At 48.2% G+C, this 18,554-nt stretch overlaps 2 protein-coding genes across 3 annotated transcripts in view; one reads left to right on the top strand and one right to left on the bottom strand.

Annotated features, from left to right (window-relative positions):
* The window catches only part of LOC131397030 (MHC class I-like protein MILL1), a 303,101-nt gene that overhangs the window by 238,566 nt on the left and 45,981 nt on the right, over positions 1 to 18,554 (bottom strand). The gene's annotated exons all lie outside the window — the stretch shown is intronic.
* LOC131397027 (MHC class I-like protein MILL1) overlaps positions 1,319 to 18,554 on the top strand; it is a 42,000-nt gene continuing 24,764 nt past the window's right edge. Inside the window, exons 1-5 of one of the 2 annotated variants that reach the window (XM_058529646.1) lie at positions 1,319 to 1,820; positions 6,806 to 7,069; positions 7,314 to 7,586; positions 8,717 to 8,995; positions 9,112 to 9,383. In XM_058529646.1, coding sequence (XP_058385629.1) covers positions 1,730 to 1,820; positions 6,806 to 7,069; positions 7,314 to 7,586; positions 8,717 to 8,995; positions 9,112 to 9,215 — 1,011 coding nt within the window. In that variant the 5' untranslated portion in view covers positions 1,319 to 1,729 and the 3' untranslated portion in view covers positions 9,216 to 9,383. Of the gene's footprint in view, positions 1,821 to 6,805; positions 7,070 to 7,313; positions 7,587 to 8,716; positions 8,996 to 9,111; positions 9,384 to 18,554 lie in introns of those variants that run through there. The other variant, XM_058529647.1, reaches the window with a different exon arrangement.

The following is an 18,554-nucleotide window of genomic DNA, read 5'->3' as shown; positions in this document are numbered from 1 at the left end:
TCCTGCTTGTGACCCATCCAGGGCTCCCAGGGCACTGAGGATAAAATCCACAGTCCTCACAGAGGCCCACAAGGTAACCGCCCCTGCCGCCCCTCTCCCTGCCTGCCATCTGCTATCCCAGGGCTCAGCCTCTCTGAAATAGTCACAGTTCTCTCCCATTCTTAAAATCTCACCTCCAGCTAGACACCTCTGACCCCTGTGTATCCCATCCAGCCCTGCTCACTCTAGGTCATCAGTGTCTGGGGTGGCCTGTGTTCTCCACTGGACAGTAAGACTCAGAAAGACAGGGCCTGGGCCTAAGTCACCATGTGTCCCCAGCATCATCTAGCTCAGGGCTGAGCACAAAGCAGATGCTCAGGGAATATTGAATGAATAAATGGATGGATGGATGGACAGAAGGATGGATGGATGGATGGATGGATGGACGGATGGATGGATGGATGATGGATGAAAGCACTGTTTTCCACGTGTGTCTGACTGGATGTTTGCATCTTCACATAGTAACTTCCCAGAATTGCTGCCTGAAGTTCTTTGCAAACCTCTTTCCCTTCCAGTTGTCTCCCCCACCCCTGTGTCCTCCTCATGTGATGTTTCTGCACAGCTGTGCCCCGTGGGCCCCCCTGCTGGGGAAGGGTCCCAGCCTCCCCTTCTGACATGAAAAGCATCTCTCTCCTCCCCACCCCATCACCATGAATGTGGCCCTGAGGGACTTGGGGGGTTTCTGGGCCTGGAGGGGTCTGCCCTCAGGGGCGTCCACTTGCTCCTGTCACGTTGGTCTTGAGGCCTGAGGCCTGTGGAGGCCCCTCGAGGCTCACTGTCGGCTTCCCTGGGCTTGCAGGCCCCAGACGCCTTCCCTTCTCACCTGCACAGCGCCCCCTACTGGAGCTCTTTCAGACCCCCCAGAATCCCCTCCCCTGGGGCCCCCCCACACACAAACACACTCACCAAGCAACAGCATCTCTGCCACGTTCCTTCTGCAGCCTCCTCCCGGACCCCCTGACCTCCACCAGGCCCCAGACCCTCCCTCACAGCAGGATCTTGTCCCAAAGACCCTTTCCCAGGCGCCCCCCCACCCCCGCTGGACCCGGTGATGGTGAGACCCTCCCCACAGCAGTAGGATCTTGTCCTGGGCGAGACTGCAAGTTCCTCCTCTGCTCACAGCCTGCCTGCCTGGCTCACTTCCCTGGAGGAAAAGCCTCAGCCCTGACTGGGGACCTCCTTAGGGGGCTGAGACCCTCCCACTTCCTTTACCTAGGGGAGAAAGGAGAGGAGGAGGGGCTTAGTCCGGGGGGAGGGGTGGAAGAGGTAGGGAGACTTGAGTTCCATAACTCAGCTTGTGGGGAAGGGGCTTCTGAGCTCCACACACAGCAGACCCCACCCTGTTGTGGGACGGGGTCTCTCCTCAGCAGGGGCAGCCACAGCTGGACAGACACAGGGCAGGGACTCAGACGGGCCCGTGGGTGGGGGCACAGAGACCCTGAACACCCGGCACCAGACAGACTTCAGCCCCTCCACCTCCTCAGCCAGAGGGAATCTGGGACTTTTGAGGCACAGACTTGGGGTCCTGGGCAGAGCTCATGGCGAGGTTGGGTCTTGGGGGCCTCTGGGGCTCGCCTTACACCCAATCAGAGTAAGGTGGGCTGGGCCGTCAGTCTTTAAAAAGATTGAAAACGAAAGAGGAAGCTGGAAAGGAGTTCCTTTCAAATTGCTCACCCAGACCTCTACAGGAATGGGGATGGTTTTCCCCGGGGACCCCAGAGCCCTGAGCCACCTGCTGCTCCTGTTGCTGCTGCTGGAGGAGTCGCGGGGGTTCCCCCCTGGTGAGCGCCTGGGCGGCGCTGGGGGATGGGGGGAGTCTGGGCTGTGGATGGGGGACCGGGCTTTGTGTGGGGCTGGCAGGAGGAGAGGGGACGTTAGGACTGGCGGAGGGCGCGCTTGCAGGGGGCTCTACCGAAGGGGGCAGGAGTGTTTGAGGGGCGCGGCGGCGGGGAGAGGGGATGTGGGGAGGGTCTGGCGGATGTCCACAGGGTGGCAGTGTGGGCGCCGTGGGAAGGAGGGTCCGCAGGGGACAGGTGAGTGTCTGGAGTCTGGGAGGAGGCGGTGAGTGTTTGTAGGACCCAGATTAGCGGGCAAGGAGGACGGTAAATGTTCCCCGGAGACAGGTGGAGAGGGGGGCGGTGAGTGTCCGAGGCACTCCGTGGGGGGGCGATGTCTGGATGGGGTGTCTTCAGGGAGCCAGGTGAGTACCTGGGGGCCGTGGTGGGGGACGGTGAGGGTCTCTGGGGATGGCAGGGAGGCAGGTGAGGGTCTGGAGGAGGCAGTGTGGGGGCGGGAAGTGTGGGGAGGGGCTGCGATGAAACTAGCAGTGAGTGAGGGAAGTAGCAAGGAGCATGTGGGCGGCCATGGAAGGGGATGGCGAATGTGTGTGTGTGGTCCTCGTCAAGGGGGAAGGAGATCAGCAGGGAAGCTGGTATTTGGGAGCCATGGGGGAGGATGGTGAGTATCTGGGGTCCTGGAAGGGAGCCGGTGTCTGAGGGGCTGCAGTATGGGGATGGTAAATGTCTGGGGAGGTGGACCGGCAGGGAGGCAGGTGTAGGTGTTGGGGGGCATCAGGTTGATGCTGGCCTTATGAAACACATCTAGGGTGCTCTTGTTACCTAACCAAGTGGGCTTGCCTCCTGGTGAGTTAGATAAGACTCGTCACCAGTGGAAGTTGTCTCACAAAGTACAGTGTATTTGCAGCAAATGGGCGGCCAAGAGGAATCATTTCCAAAGTCATGGCATCCCTGGACAAAGAGAAGCAGGAACTTTTATTTCGGTTGGGGAAAGAACATTCAAACGGAGAGGCTGGTATTCACTTGCACAGGCTCAGCTGGAGAATATGCTTCCACATATTGAGGCCTAAGCTCCCCCTGGAGAGATCTTTGCATTAAAAATAAGGCTAAGGTCGTGTATAGCTCTGTGGTAAAGATTGGTCAGATTCAGATCTCTCTTGAGTTTCTCGCTGGTCAGTTTCAGGATGGTTGGTGGTTACCTCTGGAGTGGCATAGCAGTTAAGTGTTTACATCTCCTTAACCTACCAAAGGAACTGCAACAGGGGCCCGCCAGGTGCTGTGCTGTAGCAGTTAAGGTGGCAGGCTCCGCTTCAGCCGCCTGAGGTTGGCAGGTTCAGATCCCGGGTTGCGCAACAACGCACTGCTTGTCAAGCCAAGCTGTGGCGGAGTCCCATATTAAAGTAGAGGAAGACGGGCACGGGTGTGAGCCCAGGGCCAGTCTTCCTCAGCAAAAAGAGGAGGACTGGCACAGATGTTAGCTCAGGGCTAATCTTCCTCCCCCCTCAAAAAAGGAAAAGAAACAACTTGGAAAAACAGTTAATTTCTTCCAAACCCACCTTTGAGTTTCTAGAGGCGCCTGGTGGGTGACACTCTCTCGTGTTCCATCTTCTGCTACAGTCTGTATAAGACTATTGTTTCAATCTTAAACGTTTGTTGGAATTAACCAATGAAGCCCTCTGGGCCTGGAGTTTTCTTGCTGGCAAATATTTAATCATGGCCTTAATTTCTTAACATTTAAGGGACTATTGACTTTTTCTTCTTATATCAGCTTTGGTAAGATGAATTTATTTTTGAGAAATTTGTCCATTTTTATTGTGTGTAATTTTCTACTTCATTGATTTCTCCTTTTATCTTTAGTGTATCTTTTGACTTTTGTTATGTATTTTATGTTCTTTTTCTAATGTCTTGAGCTCGAAGCTGAGAGGGTTCACTATTTAGTCTCTTTTTCTCTAATATCTGCATTTAAGCCTGTTAATTGTTGTCCAGTCACTACTTCAGCTGCCCTCCCAAGGTGTGATGTGGATTGTTTTCATTTTTGTAATTTCGCTTATGATTTCTTCTTTGACCCATGGACTAGATCAAGTGTGCTGTTTAATTTCCAAGCAATTGGGGGTTTTCTAGATATCTTTTTTGAAAATTGTTTCTAGCTTATTCCCACAGTGGTCAGATAACATATTCTGAATGGTTTCAATTGCTTGACACTTGTTAAATCATTCTTCCTGTCTCAGTGTGTGGCTGATTTTGGCAAACAATCCCTGTGCACGTAGAAATGTTGTCTGTCCCGTGTGCATCAACTCTGTCAGGTTAATTCTGTGGTTCAGACTCGGTGCCTTATGGATGTTATGTCTGCTTGTTCTCTGGTTATTGTGGGAGAGGTGTTAACATCTCTCGAAGTGTTTTGGATCTGTCTCTCATTTTAGTTTTGCTAATTTTGCTGTATGTATTCTGAAGATTTGTAATTGGAAACATGCAGATTTATGATGGTGAAATCTCCCATTGCATGGGCCTCTCTTTACTCTAATGGAGCTTTTTGTCTTAAAACCTGCTCTGATGTTAGTGCAGCGATGCCAGCCTTCTTTTGGTTAGAGCTTACGTTTATATCATTTTTCCTTCCTTTCCATTTCAGTCTTCCGATGTCTTTGTGTGACTCTTATAAGCCACATAATTTGATTTTGTGATTTTTCTCTTTTAACCCAATCTGATAACCCTATTCTTTGACATGGGCTTTTTAGTCCACTCACATTAATGTAATTACTGTTACCTTTGGGTTTATATCTGCCATCTCGCTCTATATCTTCTATTTAGCCAATCTGTTTGTTCCTTTTTATCTTCTTTTCTTTCCTTCCTTTGGATATCTAGCTTTTTCAATACTCCATTCTTTTCTTCCATTAATTTGTTAATTGTACATCTCTTACTCTTCTCACAGTGGTCATTCTAGAGATTATAATATGTATTAGTATTGTAGTCAAGTACTAATTATGACTTTTAACAATTCCCAGGTATTGCTAGACCTTTAAACTCCCTTTCCCAGCCCCCCAAACTCTCACAGTATTGTCATAAACTTTAGTGGTACATATACTTTAAATTCCACAGGACATGAAAATGATGGTTCTGTTCCTTCAATATTCCTCGGATCTACTGACATAGTTGGTCTTTGGGCTTTCTGCCTGATTTTGCTTCTTTCGTTCTGGGATAATATCTCCTCTTCCTGAAGAGCTCCCATTGGCTTTTCGTTTAGTGCCGATCTGATAGCAGCAATTGCGCACATTTTCTTCTCTCTCTCTCTTTTTTTTTTTTTTTTGGTGAGGCGATCAGCCCTGTGCTAACATCTGCCAATTCTCCTCTTTTTTTTTTTTTTTTTTGCTGGGGAAGACTGGCCCTGGGCTAACATCCATGCCCATCTTCCTCTTTATATGGGATGCCGCCACAGCATGGCTTGCCAAGCGGTGCGTCGGTGTGCCCCCGGGATCCGAACCAGCGAACCCTGGGCCGCCGCAGTGGAGCACGTGCACTTAACCCCTGCGCCACTGGGCCAGCCCCCACATTTTATTTTCTTAAACCATCTTTATTTTGACTTCCTTCCAGTATAGTATTTTTCCCGGCTATAGATTTGTAAGGTGGCGATGATTTTATTTCAGCACTTGGAACATGTTGTTTCATTGTGTTTTGCTTTCCATTATTTTTGTTGAAAAGTCAGCTCTGACGTTCTTATAAAATGCTCCCTAAAAGTAACGTGTCTTATTTTCTCTGGGTGTTTTTATTTTCAATGTTTCTCTCTGTCTTGGCTGTTCAATATTTTGGCCATGATGTTCTCAGGGGGCTTTGTTTCTGTTTATCTGCTTAAAGCTGAGAGCTTCCTGAACCTGGTGTTGATGTCTTTCATCTGTTCTGGACAATTCTTGGCTATTATCTCTTTGAATAATGCCAGTGTTGCATTTTCTCTCTTCTCTCCTGAAACTCCAGTGATACAGATGAGAGGGTCGCACATGTCACTTATGCTTAGCTTTCCCTTTTTCTCCATTCATATTTCTGTTTGCTTCTGTTTTTGTATATTCCATTTTCCCATTGTCCAGCTCACTAATCCTGTTTTTCTCTGTGTAATCTGCTGCAGATCCCATCCAGTGAGTTCAAAACTTCAGATATTGTGTATTTCATATCCAGAATTAACATTTTATTTTTATACGTTTCAGTTCTCTGGTGAAATCCTCTTTCCTTTCAAATGTTTTGCCCATTTTCTTCTATTTTCTTAAACATAGTAACTATGAAAATTTTTTGCTGCTAATACCAACATTGGGATCGTTTGCAGGTCGGCTCCAATTCTCTGGGATCTTCTCCATTTCTTGATTACCAGTCTTGTATTCCTGCCTCTTTAGAGTCAGCAAATTCACGTTGAATCCTGGACATTACATACAATATACCCGCCTTGGCTTCAGTTGATATTATTTGCTGCCCAGGAAAGGTTTATTCTTTCCCTCGCTTCAGCAGATACAAGGGCCTTACCACCTCAGTTCAATCAGATCAACCTGGGTCAGCACAGGGTCACAGTTCTAGTAGGATTCCGTAATCGGCACTGTGACCTTCACAGGTTTCAGCTGAGAGCCTGGCAGTTCCTCTCTTCTCAGTCCTGAAAGAATGTGGGAGATTTTAGTTCTGCCTTTCGGAGGTTCCCAGTCTCCTGCCCTGTGCAGCTGTGATCTCAGTGATTTCTGCTTCTGTCTCTCTGCCCAAATATACTCCTGCACTCTCTTCCACCTCTTAACGCCTCTCTAATCTCTTTCCACGCTAATCTTTTTGCCTGACCCTCTCTTCCTCAGGTCCTGTCCATCACAAAACACTCTGCTTGGTTCCTTGCACTCCCCTCTGGGATGGATCAGAACAGAATAGCCTGATTTAAATGACTCAAGACAGAGGCAGCTTTTAGAAACCTTGAACTTGGCAGGGCGAGTCATCCATGTGTCCTCCTCCCTCAGGAACCCACACTCTCCGCTACGACCTCATGGCCCTGTCCCTGGACAGGCCTGGGAAGCCCCAGTTCCTGGCCCTGGGATACTTTGATGATGAGCTTTTCTTGCGCTATGATGGCGAGAGCCAGAGGGCAGAGCCCCAGGGTCTAGGGATCAAGATGGACCTGGGAGCTGAGACCTGGGAGAGAGAGACTGAGGACCTGAAGGAGAAGGAGCGGCAGCTCAGACAGTTGCTGACAGACATCATGGGCCAGCAGGGCCAGGACCGGGGTGAGTGGGGGCAGGGCCAGGGGTACATGGGTCCGAGTCTGGTCCCTGCCCTGTTTATCCTGCAGCTGGGGGAGGGGAGGGCAGAGCAAGGCTGGAATTGCACAGAGAGGTGAGGCCCCCGGAGACTACACCAGGTTCCTCACATTTGGTTGGATGAGGTGACATACCCCTGTGGGCTGCAGTCCTGTTGGGTGTAGAGGTTCTGGGACAGTGAGGTGACAGATCACTGCCTGGGCTGGGCCAGGCCTTCACTCCCTCCAGGCCACATTGGGCTGTGAGCTCCAGGGAGACAGCACTAGAGGCTTCTGGCGCTTGGGCTACAAAGGGCAGGACTTCCTCACCTTTGACTCACAGACCCTCCCCTGGACGGTGGCCACGCCCTCAGCCCAGCACATCAAGAAGCTCTGGGAGACCCAAGGCCCCAGGGCTGATCTGGTTAAGACTTTTCTTCGTGTGACTTGTCCTGCCCAACTCTGGAGATACCTGGCCTCCTGGAGGGGCCTCCTGGAGAATACAGGTACTGACCTGGGCGGGAAGGTCCACCCACTGGGCCTACCCCTGGTTCCTACAAGGAAGAAAACTTTCATCTTGTTCTCTGAGTGGCTTTCCTGCCCTGGCCTTAGGTTAGGTGCCGAGTTGTGACTGAATAGTCAGAGAGGCACACCCGTGTGGGTAGGTGAGGTGTCTCCTCTGGGCCCATTGCTGGTCCGTCAGCTGGAGAAGTGGAGAGTCCCAGGATGTGGGCCCAGATCCCAGATCTCAGGTCCCAGGCAGGCAGGAGCGAGTAACCTTTTCTCTCCAAGACCCTCATTCTCTGGGATATTGACTTTGAGGAGGGGAGACATCTAGGTTTGAATAACTTGCTGGAGGCCCTATGGTGGGGCCAACCTGGTTGGAAGCCAAGATCGAACAGAATATTCCAGCTCTGGAGCAGCGGTCACATGTCAAACCCAAACCACCCAGAATCATATTCCTGGGGTCATTCCCCTTTTGTTCTGCTTTCACTTTTAGAAAAGTCCGGTTTAAAGATTCCCCCTCGTCTAAGTCTTGTGAAAGAAAATAAAATGAAAGAGTAGATACTTGTGTGTGTGTGTGGGGGGGGCAGGTGGCGGATGAAAATACCTATAATCAAACAGAGGTCCCCAGAGGAATGTAAGGCCCGGGATGAAAGAATCAGGCAGTGGGGCCACCTGGCCATCCTTGTGGACAGTCCCTCCATCGCCCCCTGGAGCATGTGGAACCGATTCTGTTGGAGAGGAAGGAGGTACATCACCGAGGCTGGATGCTCACTCCCTGTAGACCAGAGCAGCTCCTCTGTCCTATCAGTGCCTGCAAATTCTTCAAAACCGTGTGCTAAGCATCTTCAGGTGGATCCACTGGCCCCTGAGAGCAGGGAGTTCGTCTCCTGTCAGGGTCTCCAGGTAGGCGAGGTCCTGACCCCCTCAGAGGGTCCTGGGGCTGTTGGAGCAGCATGGGGATCTCCCACAGTCCTCTCTCCACTGGGGATGTAGGCCCCCTCGAGAGGTGGCTGGGGGCGAATGTGCATGGGTCACTTCTAAGGATTGGCTGGTTCCTGCTCTTGGTTTCCCTGAAGTGGAAGGAAGGAGCGTCCTTGGCCTCACTGAACTCTGCTTTGTCTCCCCCCAGATCCCCCGTCAGTGACTGTGACCCGCAGTAAGAACCTGCTGGGCAAGGTCATCCTGAGGTGCTGGGCTTTTAGCTTCTATCCTCGGGGTGCCACCCTGACTTGGTTTCAGGATGGGGAGCCCATGCACCAGGGCACCTTTGGACCTGGGGTCAGCCTGCCCAGTGGGGACGGGACCTACCAGACCTGGGTGGACACTCGGGTCCTCCCTGGAGAGGAGCAGAGGTTCACCTGCCACGTGGGACACTGCGGGCTGAACACCACGGTCCCTGCAGTCTCTGGTGAGGAACTGGGGGAGCCTCGGGGTCCAGGGAGCTGGAGGCAGAGTCTGTGCAGGATCCTCATATAAAGAAGGCCCACTGGGTATAATCGAAGCCCATTTCATGGTGACCTCCAGGGCCTCAAGGTCAGAGCGCTTCCTGTGCGGCTGTTCCTGCTGCGGCTCCTCTCGCTGTGTCCTCTGTCCCTGCTGTGCTGTGTTTGGTGATGGTCGAAGCCTAGACAAGGAAGCACAAGGAGGATGTGAGAGCCCAGGAGAGAAGCACACAGGACAGTGAGGAGTACGGATCTGATTCTCCTCTGGGTGGTGAATGGAGACAGCTCTCTTCTGTTAAAAACAAGGCAACAGGCCCCAAACAGAGTCCCTTATGTTAAGTCCCACGTCATCACCAAAGCAAGACTTCACTCAGTGACAGTTTTAGTTCTCCCATACATGGAATCTTAAACCCCTCAACCAGGAATCTGCTCAGCACTAGTCAGGTCATCTGCCTGATAGACCCCAGCCATCCTCTAAAGGAAGGGGACCTTGCAATAACCAAGCTGCCTTTTTGCCTAACATAACTTCCCTGTTCCTGCTCCCTTCTAAGTAAAAATATCTTGCCTTGGACAGCTCTTCAGTGGTCTTTCTATCTGCTAGACTGGATTCTTCCTAGTCCATGAATCGTTGAATGAAGCCAGTAAGGTCTTTAAAATTTACTCAGTTGAATTTTATTTTTTAACTTTTCTTGCCTAGGAAAAGGAGAAGAATAGACAAGCCCTCTTCCTGCTTATAGGATGAGGGGACCAGATGTGAATTATGAAAACTAGCTAAAAAAAAAAAAAAATATATATATATATATATAGTAGTCCAAATAATAAAGATAGAAAAAGAGAGGCAGAATTACATTATTACCACTTTGTGAGCCAAATGAATGAATGGATCTCCGCCGTAACCATCGAGGACCACCTGGGGAGACAGCTGGATATTGTGCGCTTCCTGGTGGAAAGACCCTTGATGTCACTCCATCATCGATTTACTGGAAACAGGAAGCAATTGACTGGAAACAGAGAATCAAGTTCAACCACATGGTGGACACGTCCTTGGCAAAGGCACAGTTGTGGAAAATTACAGGACAAACTACCTTATTCCTTCACCAAATAAACTGTCAGAAACAAGCAAAAAAGATGGAGAGGGTACTTGAGGGTTACCGTAAATATTCAATATGATTACCTTTCCACCTTGTTATGAAAAGAAGTTAATCTTGTCAATTTGCTGTTTTCTTGTTTAACCTGAGGGGTAACTCAAGGGTCAGAAAGATTTATGACCTTGTTTTACAGAAGAAGGAGAATGCCTTCAAGGAAGTTACCATCACCAGATAACCAGCCCCCAGTGCCAGTTGATGTCCAGAAGTCAGATTGCCCAGGGGTTCATCAGGAGTGACCCCTTTGTTTCTCTGAAACTCCACCTCCCAAACCCCTTAACTCTATAAAACCCTTTGCTCAAATCTGTTAAGGCAGATTTGAGAGAACCTATCCTTCTACCTTCTCATTTTGGCCAATTCGAATAAACCTTTCTCCATCTCCAAGCACTGATGTCTCAGTGATTGGCTTACTGCACATCAGGCACACAAACTTGAGATTAAGAGGTTCGGTATTAATTTTGGTGAGCCAGCCAGGAGTCTCATGCCTGTGGCTGGTTGGCCTAAGTTAGGGTTCGAGTGATCAGTGGACCCCAGCAGCTGCCCGGGCTTCTTTGCCCAGGGGCCCTGCCCTGCTGCTCCCTCCTTCCCGCTGATGTTGGGCACCCTCAGAGAAATGCTTGCTTGGAGTGGAGAAATGCATTGGAGTTGGGTCTACTTTTGGTTTTGCGTTTGTCAGGAGTCAGATTTTTTCTTTGTGTGGGTGCATTTGTCTTGGGTGTAAGTCAGCTATGGGAACACTAAATTGACCCCCACCTCTAGCCCCCTCGGTGACATTCTCAAAAATGGGCGACTTGTAGCTATGAGCCCATGAAAAGGAAAAAGGTGACATTCTTTTATAACATCACATGGCCACAATATTCTTCAGACTCTGGAGAAAATGGCCAGATGTTGGACCCTTAAATTGGAAAAACTTCTAAATTAGAAAAATTTTTAGAGTGCTCTCATCATAATTGTTTTATTGGTACCTATGAAAAGGCCAAATTGAAAAGGAAATACAAAAAATATAATGACTAGCCTTCAGACTCTGACTCAGGCTACAATTAAATTGAAAGATATGTAAAAGTATAAGTGTTGATAAGATTATAAAGGTTGGAATGTTTGAGCTAATTTTGTATAAAGAGGTTCTATCCACTTTGCATGAGTGTGTTTTGAAAATAGATATTATGTCTGGGTGGGAAGGCCTCTTCTACCTGATATTATAAGACTTGTGGATGATTTCCTAATGAAAGCTGTGATCAGAGGTATAAGAGTTGATGGAATTAAGTGACTACAGCTCTTTTGCATGACTGTATTATGAATTGCATTGTGGGGATAGACATTGTGTCTCACTGGGGGAAACATTCCCCCCGTATTGATATTGTAAAACAACATATAAATCTGCCCTTCAGACAATATTAATTAAACGTACTAAAGGAAGTCAGTGGGGTTGCCTGAGCCCATACAGTGTGAGATATTTTTCTACCTCCAGATGGTATAGCCAAAATTAAGAGCTCTCTTTAAGTGGCCAGCCTGGTGGTGCAAGTGGTTAAGTGTGTGCGCTCTGCTGCAGCGGCCTGGGGCTCGCCGATTCGGATCCTGCACACGCACCGACGCACTGCTTGGCAAGCCATGCTGTGGCGGCGTCCCATATAAAGTGGAGGAAGATGGGCACGGATGTTAGCCAAGGGCCAGTCTTCCTCAGCAAAAAAAGAAGAGGATTGGCAGATGTTAGCTTCTCACAAAAAAAAAAAAAAAAAAAAAAACTCTATTTAACTGTTTAAAGTGAATGATCTTTGGCAAATCAAAGCTTTTTTAAGTTTGTTGGTTTGATTGAAATAGGCATGTCTTCATTTTCAGCGAGATTCATGGAAAGGACTCTGACAGTTTAGAATACAAGTTTCTGATGAACTTGCAGATCATAAAACTGCACTGGGTGAGAAATTACAGAACTCTGATGGAGAAACTGATGACTTCATGAAACTGCTAACAAAAGATAGAGTTGTGGGACTAACTGAACTGATGAGGATGATTATAATTTTTATGACTTTTCATTTGAAATATTGCTGATTTTTTAATGTTTTGTTTTTTCGGATTTAAGAAAAACTTTTTCTCTTTTCTCTTAAGCTAAGTATGGCTTATAGCAGTTTGCAAATTATATCTTTGTAAGCAGAATTGAAACATTTATCTTTGTCTCCCTACCTGATCCCTCCCGAATTTAGAAATTCTTAGTGAGTGAAAATACTTATTCTCGTGGCAATATAGTTATTTGCATAAGTTCAATAAGAATCTGTTCTCCTTGTAATGGGACACAATTGGAAATACTGGTAATATTATCAAGTTTTGACTGTAATGTCACATTTGAGAGAAACATGCATAGACTCAGATATGACCAGATGGCTAAGGGAGAAAGATTGACTTTATGGAATAAAGCCACGTGGAAATACTGGTCTGGTGCCTTGCTTACAGGGTTCCAAGCAACCTTACCAGGTGAGTAAAGGTCACTTCCCTGGCAGGTGCAATGAACTTCAGGATATTTTGGGGAATCTCAAGAGAAGAGAGGAAATCACTCAAATCTATAGGCTTTGCAGAGGGAGTCTAATAACAAGCCGTTGCCTTGGCTTTCCTGGCCCTGAGAGGCCTTTAAAGTTCAATCTGAGATTCCTTAAAAAAGTTGCAGCAAAGTAGATTCAAAAGAATCTATATGATCAGTTGCTATTCTTGCTGTACTTATGTAAATAATTGGGCCAAGCCAACAAATTAGTCTCAATTTGGCTATCTTTGGTAAAAAAAATAAAAATAAAAAAGAGGGTGATTTTAAAGAGAAAAATTATGTTTCAGTAGAAACTGTAATACTCACTTGTGGATATTAGATTCTAGTTCTGTAAATTGTCTTTGAGGTTTTTGTTTTCTATCTGTAATCGGCTATTATGCTTCCTTGTTGACTGACTCTCAAGCCTGGAAAGACAATTGGATTATTAGAATTTCTCAGATGTTGGCAAAGGCGAGTAATATTTCTAGAGGTTGTATATGTCCTCTCAAACCTTATTCAGTGCATGACCATGAGGACCCCTTGATAATTCCAGTTTATATTGTCTAGACTGGTTTTCAGGACTGTTCTCTTGGATTCTCCAAGGGATTAAATCTATTCTTTTGGGACTATTAAAATTTGGGTTGTCTATACTTCTTATCATTCTGACTGGGTATTTGATGATAAAATCTGCTTTTAGATGTTGTACTAAAATTGTTAAGCAGGTGCAAAAATTCTAACAATGAAAAATATAATCCAATACCTAAATATTTTCAATCTAAGATTGAAAATTTTCATTCCTCAGTTCCCCGGTCTTCACCCCCTTTCAGCAGGAAGTAGCCAGAATGATTGACACCCCCCTTCCTACAAGAATGAAGAAAGGAAAAAAGACAGTGGGGATTGAAGCCAGGTACCTGAGGGTGACTGTAAATACTCAGTAAGATTACCTTTCCACTTTGTCATGAAAAGAAGTTAATCTTGTCAATTTTCTGTTTCTTTGTTTAACCTGAGGGGTGACTCAGGGTCACAAGGATTTATGAGGTTGTTTTACAGAAGAAAGAGAATGCCTTCAAGGAAGTATGATCACCAGATAACCAGCCCCCAGATGCCCAGAAGTCAGATTGTCCAAGGGTTTATTGGGAGTGAAACATGGATTCCCCTTTGTTTCTCTGAAACTCCTCCTGCCAAGCCCCTTAGCTCTACAAAAGCCCCTGCTTTCTTCTCTTGTTCAGGTGAATTTGAGAGAACCTGTCCTCCTCGCCTTCTCATTTTGGCTAATTTGAATAAACCTTTACCCATCTTCAAGTACCAATGTCTGAGTGATTGGCTTACTGCACATCGGGGACACGTGAGATTAAGAAGTTTGGTATCAGAGAGACTAAAACGTGTTTAATAGACATGTCAACTGATTGAATGTCTGGACTTAATTTGCGTTTCTTGTTTTCTTTTTACTTTTTTTGCTTTTATTGAGATATAATTGACCTACAGCGTTGTATAAGTTTAAGGTGTACAGCATAATGATTCCACTTACATATACATGAAATGATTACCACGATAAGCTTAGTTAACATCCATCATCTCATATAGATACCAAAAAAAGAAAAACTTTTTTTCCTCATGATGAGAACTCTTAGAATCTACTTGCTCTCTTAGCAACCTTCAAATATACCATGCAGCGTGTTCACTATAGTCATCCTGTTGTACATTACACCCCCAGGACTTATCTGTCTTATCACTGGAATTGATCACCTCCATCCACTTCCCCCACCCCCCTGTCTGGACCTAATTGGGATTTTGACTCCAAAGAATACAGTGCCAAGGAGAGAGAGGTTAGGAAAAACTAGCCCTGTTGGTACTCAATTTGAACTTGCAGCCTCCAGAACTGTGAGGAAATAAATTTCTGTTGTTTAAGCCACCCAGCCTGTGGTATTGTGTTCTGGCTGCCATAGCAAACGAATACAAATGGGAAAATGGAAGAAAGAAAGGGGAACCACGAACATGGGTTAGGGGCAGGAGGCCGGGCCTAGCACTGCGGGCTGAAGGAGATGACAGTGTCTCATGTGGAATGGGGCTGGCTTGAGACTCGGCAAAATACCACAGGACAGAGTCCCTCAGCCCCCAGGAGACCTGTGGGACCCACTGAGGGCAGGATCTTAGGACAGAGCAGGCTCTGCAGAGAGTCCTCTCGTCTGGATCCCAGAGTAGTGAGTTACCACCTCATGCCTCAGTTTACTCCTCTATAAATCAGGGACCGTGGGGCCAGCCCAGTGGCATGATGGTTGAGTTTATGCACTCTGCTTCAGCGGCCCGGGGTTCACAGGTTTGGATCCCTAGCTCAGACCTACACGCGGCTCTTCAAGCCATGCTGTGGTGGCATCCCACATACAAAATAGAGGAAGATTGGCACAGATGTTAGCTCAGGGCCAATCTTCCTCACCAAAAAACAAAACAAAAAAACCCACACAGAATAAACAAACAGGGATCAGGTGGTATCCACCTCACAAGGCTAATGTGAGAATTAAAGGATTCAATGTGAATGGGCCACCATTTGAATGGCACTTAGTACATAATCTCTCCCTAAATGTGTATGATAAATTTCTCCACTCCCTCAAGAGGACGGAGGATGAGAGGAAGCTCAGGATTTAGGAAGACCACCACCAGAAAACTGACCAGAGACAAGACCCGCCCACAATTGTCAGACCCAAGGACACTGTCTTAGTTGGAGGTCATGTTCTTGACGAAGATCACAGTGGAGCCCCTGGTGTATGCCAGGCCTTGGGGTCAGCCTGGGGAAGGAGCAGTGGACTGAAGAGATGTCGATAATAACACCGTGATGGTGTCTCAGTTACCTCCTGCTGCGTAACAATCCACCCCACACTTAGTGCTAACAAACAACCACTTTGTTGTTTCCCAGTGAGTCACAGACAAATGGTTAGTGAACTCGGGAATGGAGAAGGCTTTGGGCCAGGGCTCCCAGGCTCATTTGCTAAGAGCCACTGACTTACAGTCAAGTCTTCCTGAGAAAATAGTTCAATTCTTATCACCTCGGTCCCGGGCACTTCCAGGGGAGACTGCAGGTGGGCTAGGACCCAGACCTGATTGTCTCTGCCAAAAAGGGGGGTGACGTCAGGGTGCCAGAGGGAAGCACGTTCCTCAGGGCAGGGTTGGGGTTGGCAGCTCTGAGGTGGGAGGAGCCTGGTCTCTCAGGGCAGCTAAGTCAGGCCCTGGGGCAGGAACGAGGAGGGAGATCAGGACAGAATGGGGGTCTAGGAAGCTGTGCTGGTGGGAGAGCAGCGGGTTCCAGGCCAGTCTCCATGGATGCTGAGAGCCACTAATATGATAGCAATGAAGCTTTGGAGTCAACAGTCCTGAGTTCAAATCCTGTCCCCGCACCTTCCTTGAGGCTCCAAGAAGCCATTTATAGGTCCTACCTTCCATCTCCATGTAATAAAGAGGAAGACTCCATTTTTGATGCTAGACACTGACAGCTTCAGTCCCTCACCTCCCATTTCTGCTTCACATGGGCAGACCTGTAAGAGAGCCCACACGTTCCCTCTCCTGGCACCAGCAGGAAGTTCTGACCACATAAACCCACCCCACATCCAGAAACTCTCTGATTCGAGTCTTAGCACAATGGCAGGCCAGACCACCCACCTCCCTTCACGTGGACCTCCCTCCAGACCTGTCAGGGCTCCCTGGGGAGTCCCGTTGCTCTTCCCTGCGTGCCGATCAAGTTTATCACACGTGGTGATGCCTGTGTGTCATCCATCCCACATCAATATAAATCCCAGGCAGGGGCTGCCCAGCCTCCAACAGGAGATGCTAGACACCCAAATAAAAAGTTCCCACAACCAGCTGCCTCTTCATCCCCCATCCCAGCCCTGCCCACTCTGGTTGTCACCGTCCAGGGACAAGTTGGCCATCTGTACTGGTCTTAGAGCTCTATGAGGACAAGGACCAGGGTTGCCATGGCCACCACCATGTGCCCACTTGTTGGGGACTCTGTCTCTTCCCCCACAGAAGATGCTCAGAGTCTCATGGGAAATCAGAGTATCCCCCACCCCCACTGGTCATATTCTCTCCCCCTGTCAAGAGGCCCCACTGCAGGTCACAGACATGGTCTGGACTGGCTCCCTTACTCCCAGCCTTCCTCCATCAGTCCCTGGCCAGCCCCTCCGGAAGGAGCAGGAAGGCCCTGACCTCATCATCACCGCTGGAGAGGCCCCAAGTACCCTGTTCCCACAGCCTCTGCATGGTGTCAGCAGATCTGTGCTTCTGGAATGTGAGACAGAGAAGGAAATTAGCGTTTCCTCCTGTCACCGGCTTCCCCACTGCCTTCCTCATCTGTTCCAGGCTGAACCTCCCTCTTGGCAGCATGAGGTGTCAGAAGGCCTTCCCAGGCAAAAAATCAGGAATTCAATGGAGTATCAGGGTGGAGTATCAGCCAATCAGGGAAAGAGTCAGGTATTCAGGGTGTTGTCACTGAGGAGGGGCTGGGACTCCCAGGGATGGAAGGCCTGCCTGCACATGCTGCCTGGGGAGGTCCCCAGTCAGGCTTCAGGTTCCAGGCCTGATCCCTGCTACCTGCACCAGGGCAGTAGGAGACCACTACCAGGACAAGCATGCCAAATCCCTCTTTACATTTAGAAGGAGGAGCTGACAAGTTCTCTGGCAGGGCTGTGAGACAGAGCAGTGGGCTTGCTCTGCCCGCTGCGATCTGAGCCAATTAATCACAGCGAGTTAGAGATCGAGAAATGAAGTTTAATTTGATTAGTTGGCAAATCAGAAGACAGGTGACTAATGTCTCAAAGACCCATCTTCAAAGATTACAGAATCTCGAGGCAGTTATATAGGGAAAATGGGCAGTGAGGAGGGGATCCAGAGATGTTGGTCTCCAGGCGTGATGGGCTCCAGGCATCACATTTTTCCATTCTTCTGTCAGCTGTGATGGATACCTTGTAGGTGTGTTCCCACCTGTGGTCAGCCTGTTCCTGGAGAGAAAGTAACGAACAAAGTTTCAATTGATCAAGCTATCAGGGAGTACATACGTAAGCAGAGGCCATAAATCAGGAGAGCATGTGAATTTTTTGGAATATGTGCAGAGCAGTGAGCAGTCACACAGAGGACGGGCTGGGGCCATTTAGTGTAACAAGATGGCCTCACTTACATTCACTGACAGCTGGACGTGCTCCACGCTGGGACTCCAGATGTGCCCCAGTACAACACTGCTGATCTGGGAAACTTTACGATGTTTAATTAAAAGAATTGGAATCTACCCAGCAAAAACACAGAGCTGTACCCAAGTACATGAGTCATTCCACCTTCCCATGTAGATGGGGCAACCACAATTAGATACCACATGAGGTGGAGGATGCACGATGTCGGGTGCTGGGGTGACTGGGTGTCCCGTCCTTGGGCACGTGTCTTGGAAGGGGCCACATTACGCACGAGTTCAGATCTTCCCCACGATCTCTATAACCTGAACTCAACCCCAGGTCTGTGCAAAGAGAGACTCCATCTCCCTCCTCCCAGAGGAGCATAAGGAGATACAATCGGGAGGCCACAGTGATGCAGGAAAACACAGGAAGATGGTGACCTTGGAGATTTTGCCCCAAATCCTCTCGAGCCTGTAGGTAATCTTGGGACTTACCATCCTAAGTTCCATGACTGGAGTTTTAGCACATTTCCCTCACAGTCCAGGGGCATATTATGTTTTATGAAAGAATATACTGCTGATACAGATGGTTGGCAGGTCCTCAATAATTTTAAAGGAGAGAAAATTCAGGGAGTTATACTCATAAAAATTGCATCTGGCCAGAAAATGACTGGCAGGAGTAGTGTGGTCCTTGTCCCCTCGGAAGGGGAGGAACCAGC

This window comes from Diceros bicornis, chromosome 34, assembly GCF_020826845.1.
Source record: "Diceros bicornis minor isolate mBicDic1 chromosome 34, mDicBic1.mat.cur, whole genome shotgun sequence".
NCBI lineage: Eukaryota > Metazoa > Chordata > Mammalia > Perissodactyla > Rhinocerotidae > Diceros > Diceros bicornis.
The sequence above is the reverse complement of the archived record's forward strand: the minus strand, read 5'-3'. Positions and strand labels throughout refer to the sequence as shown.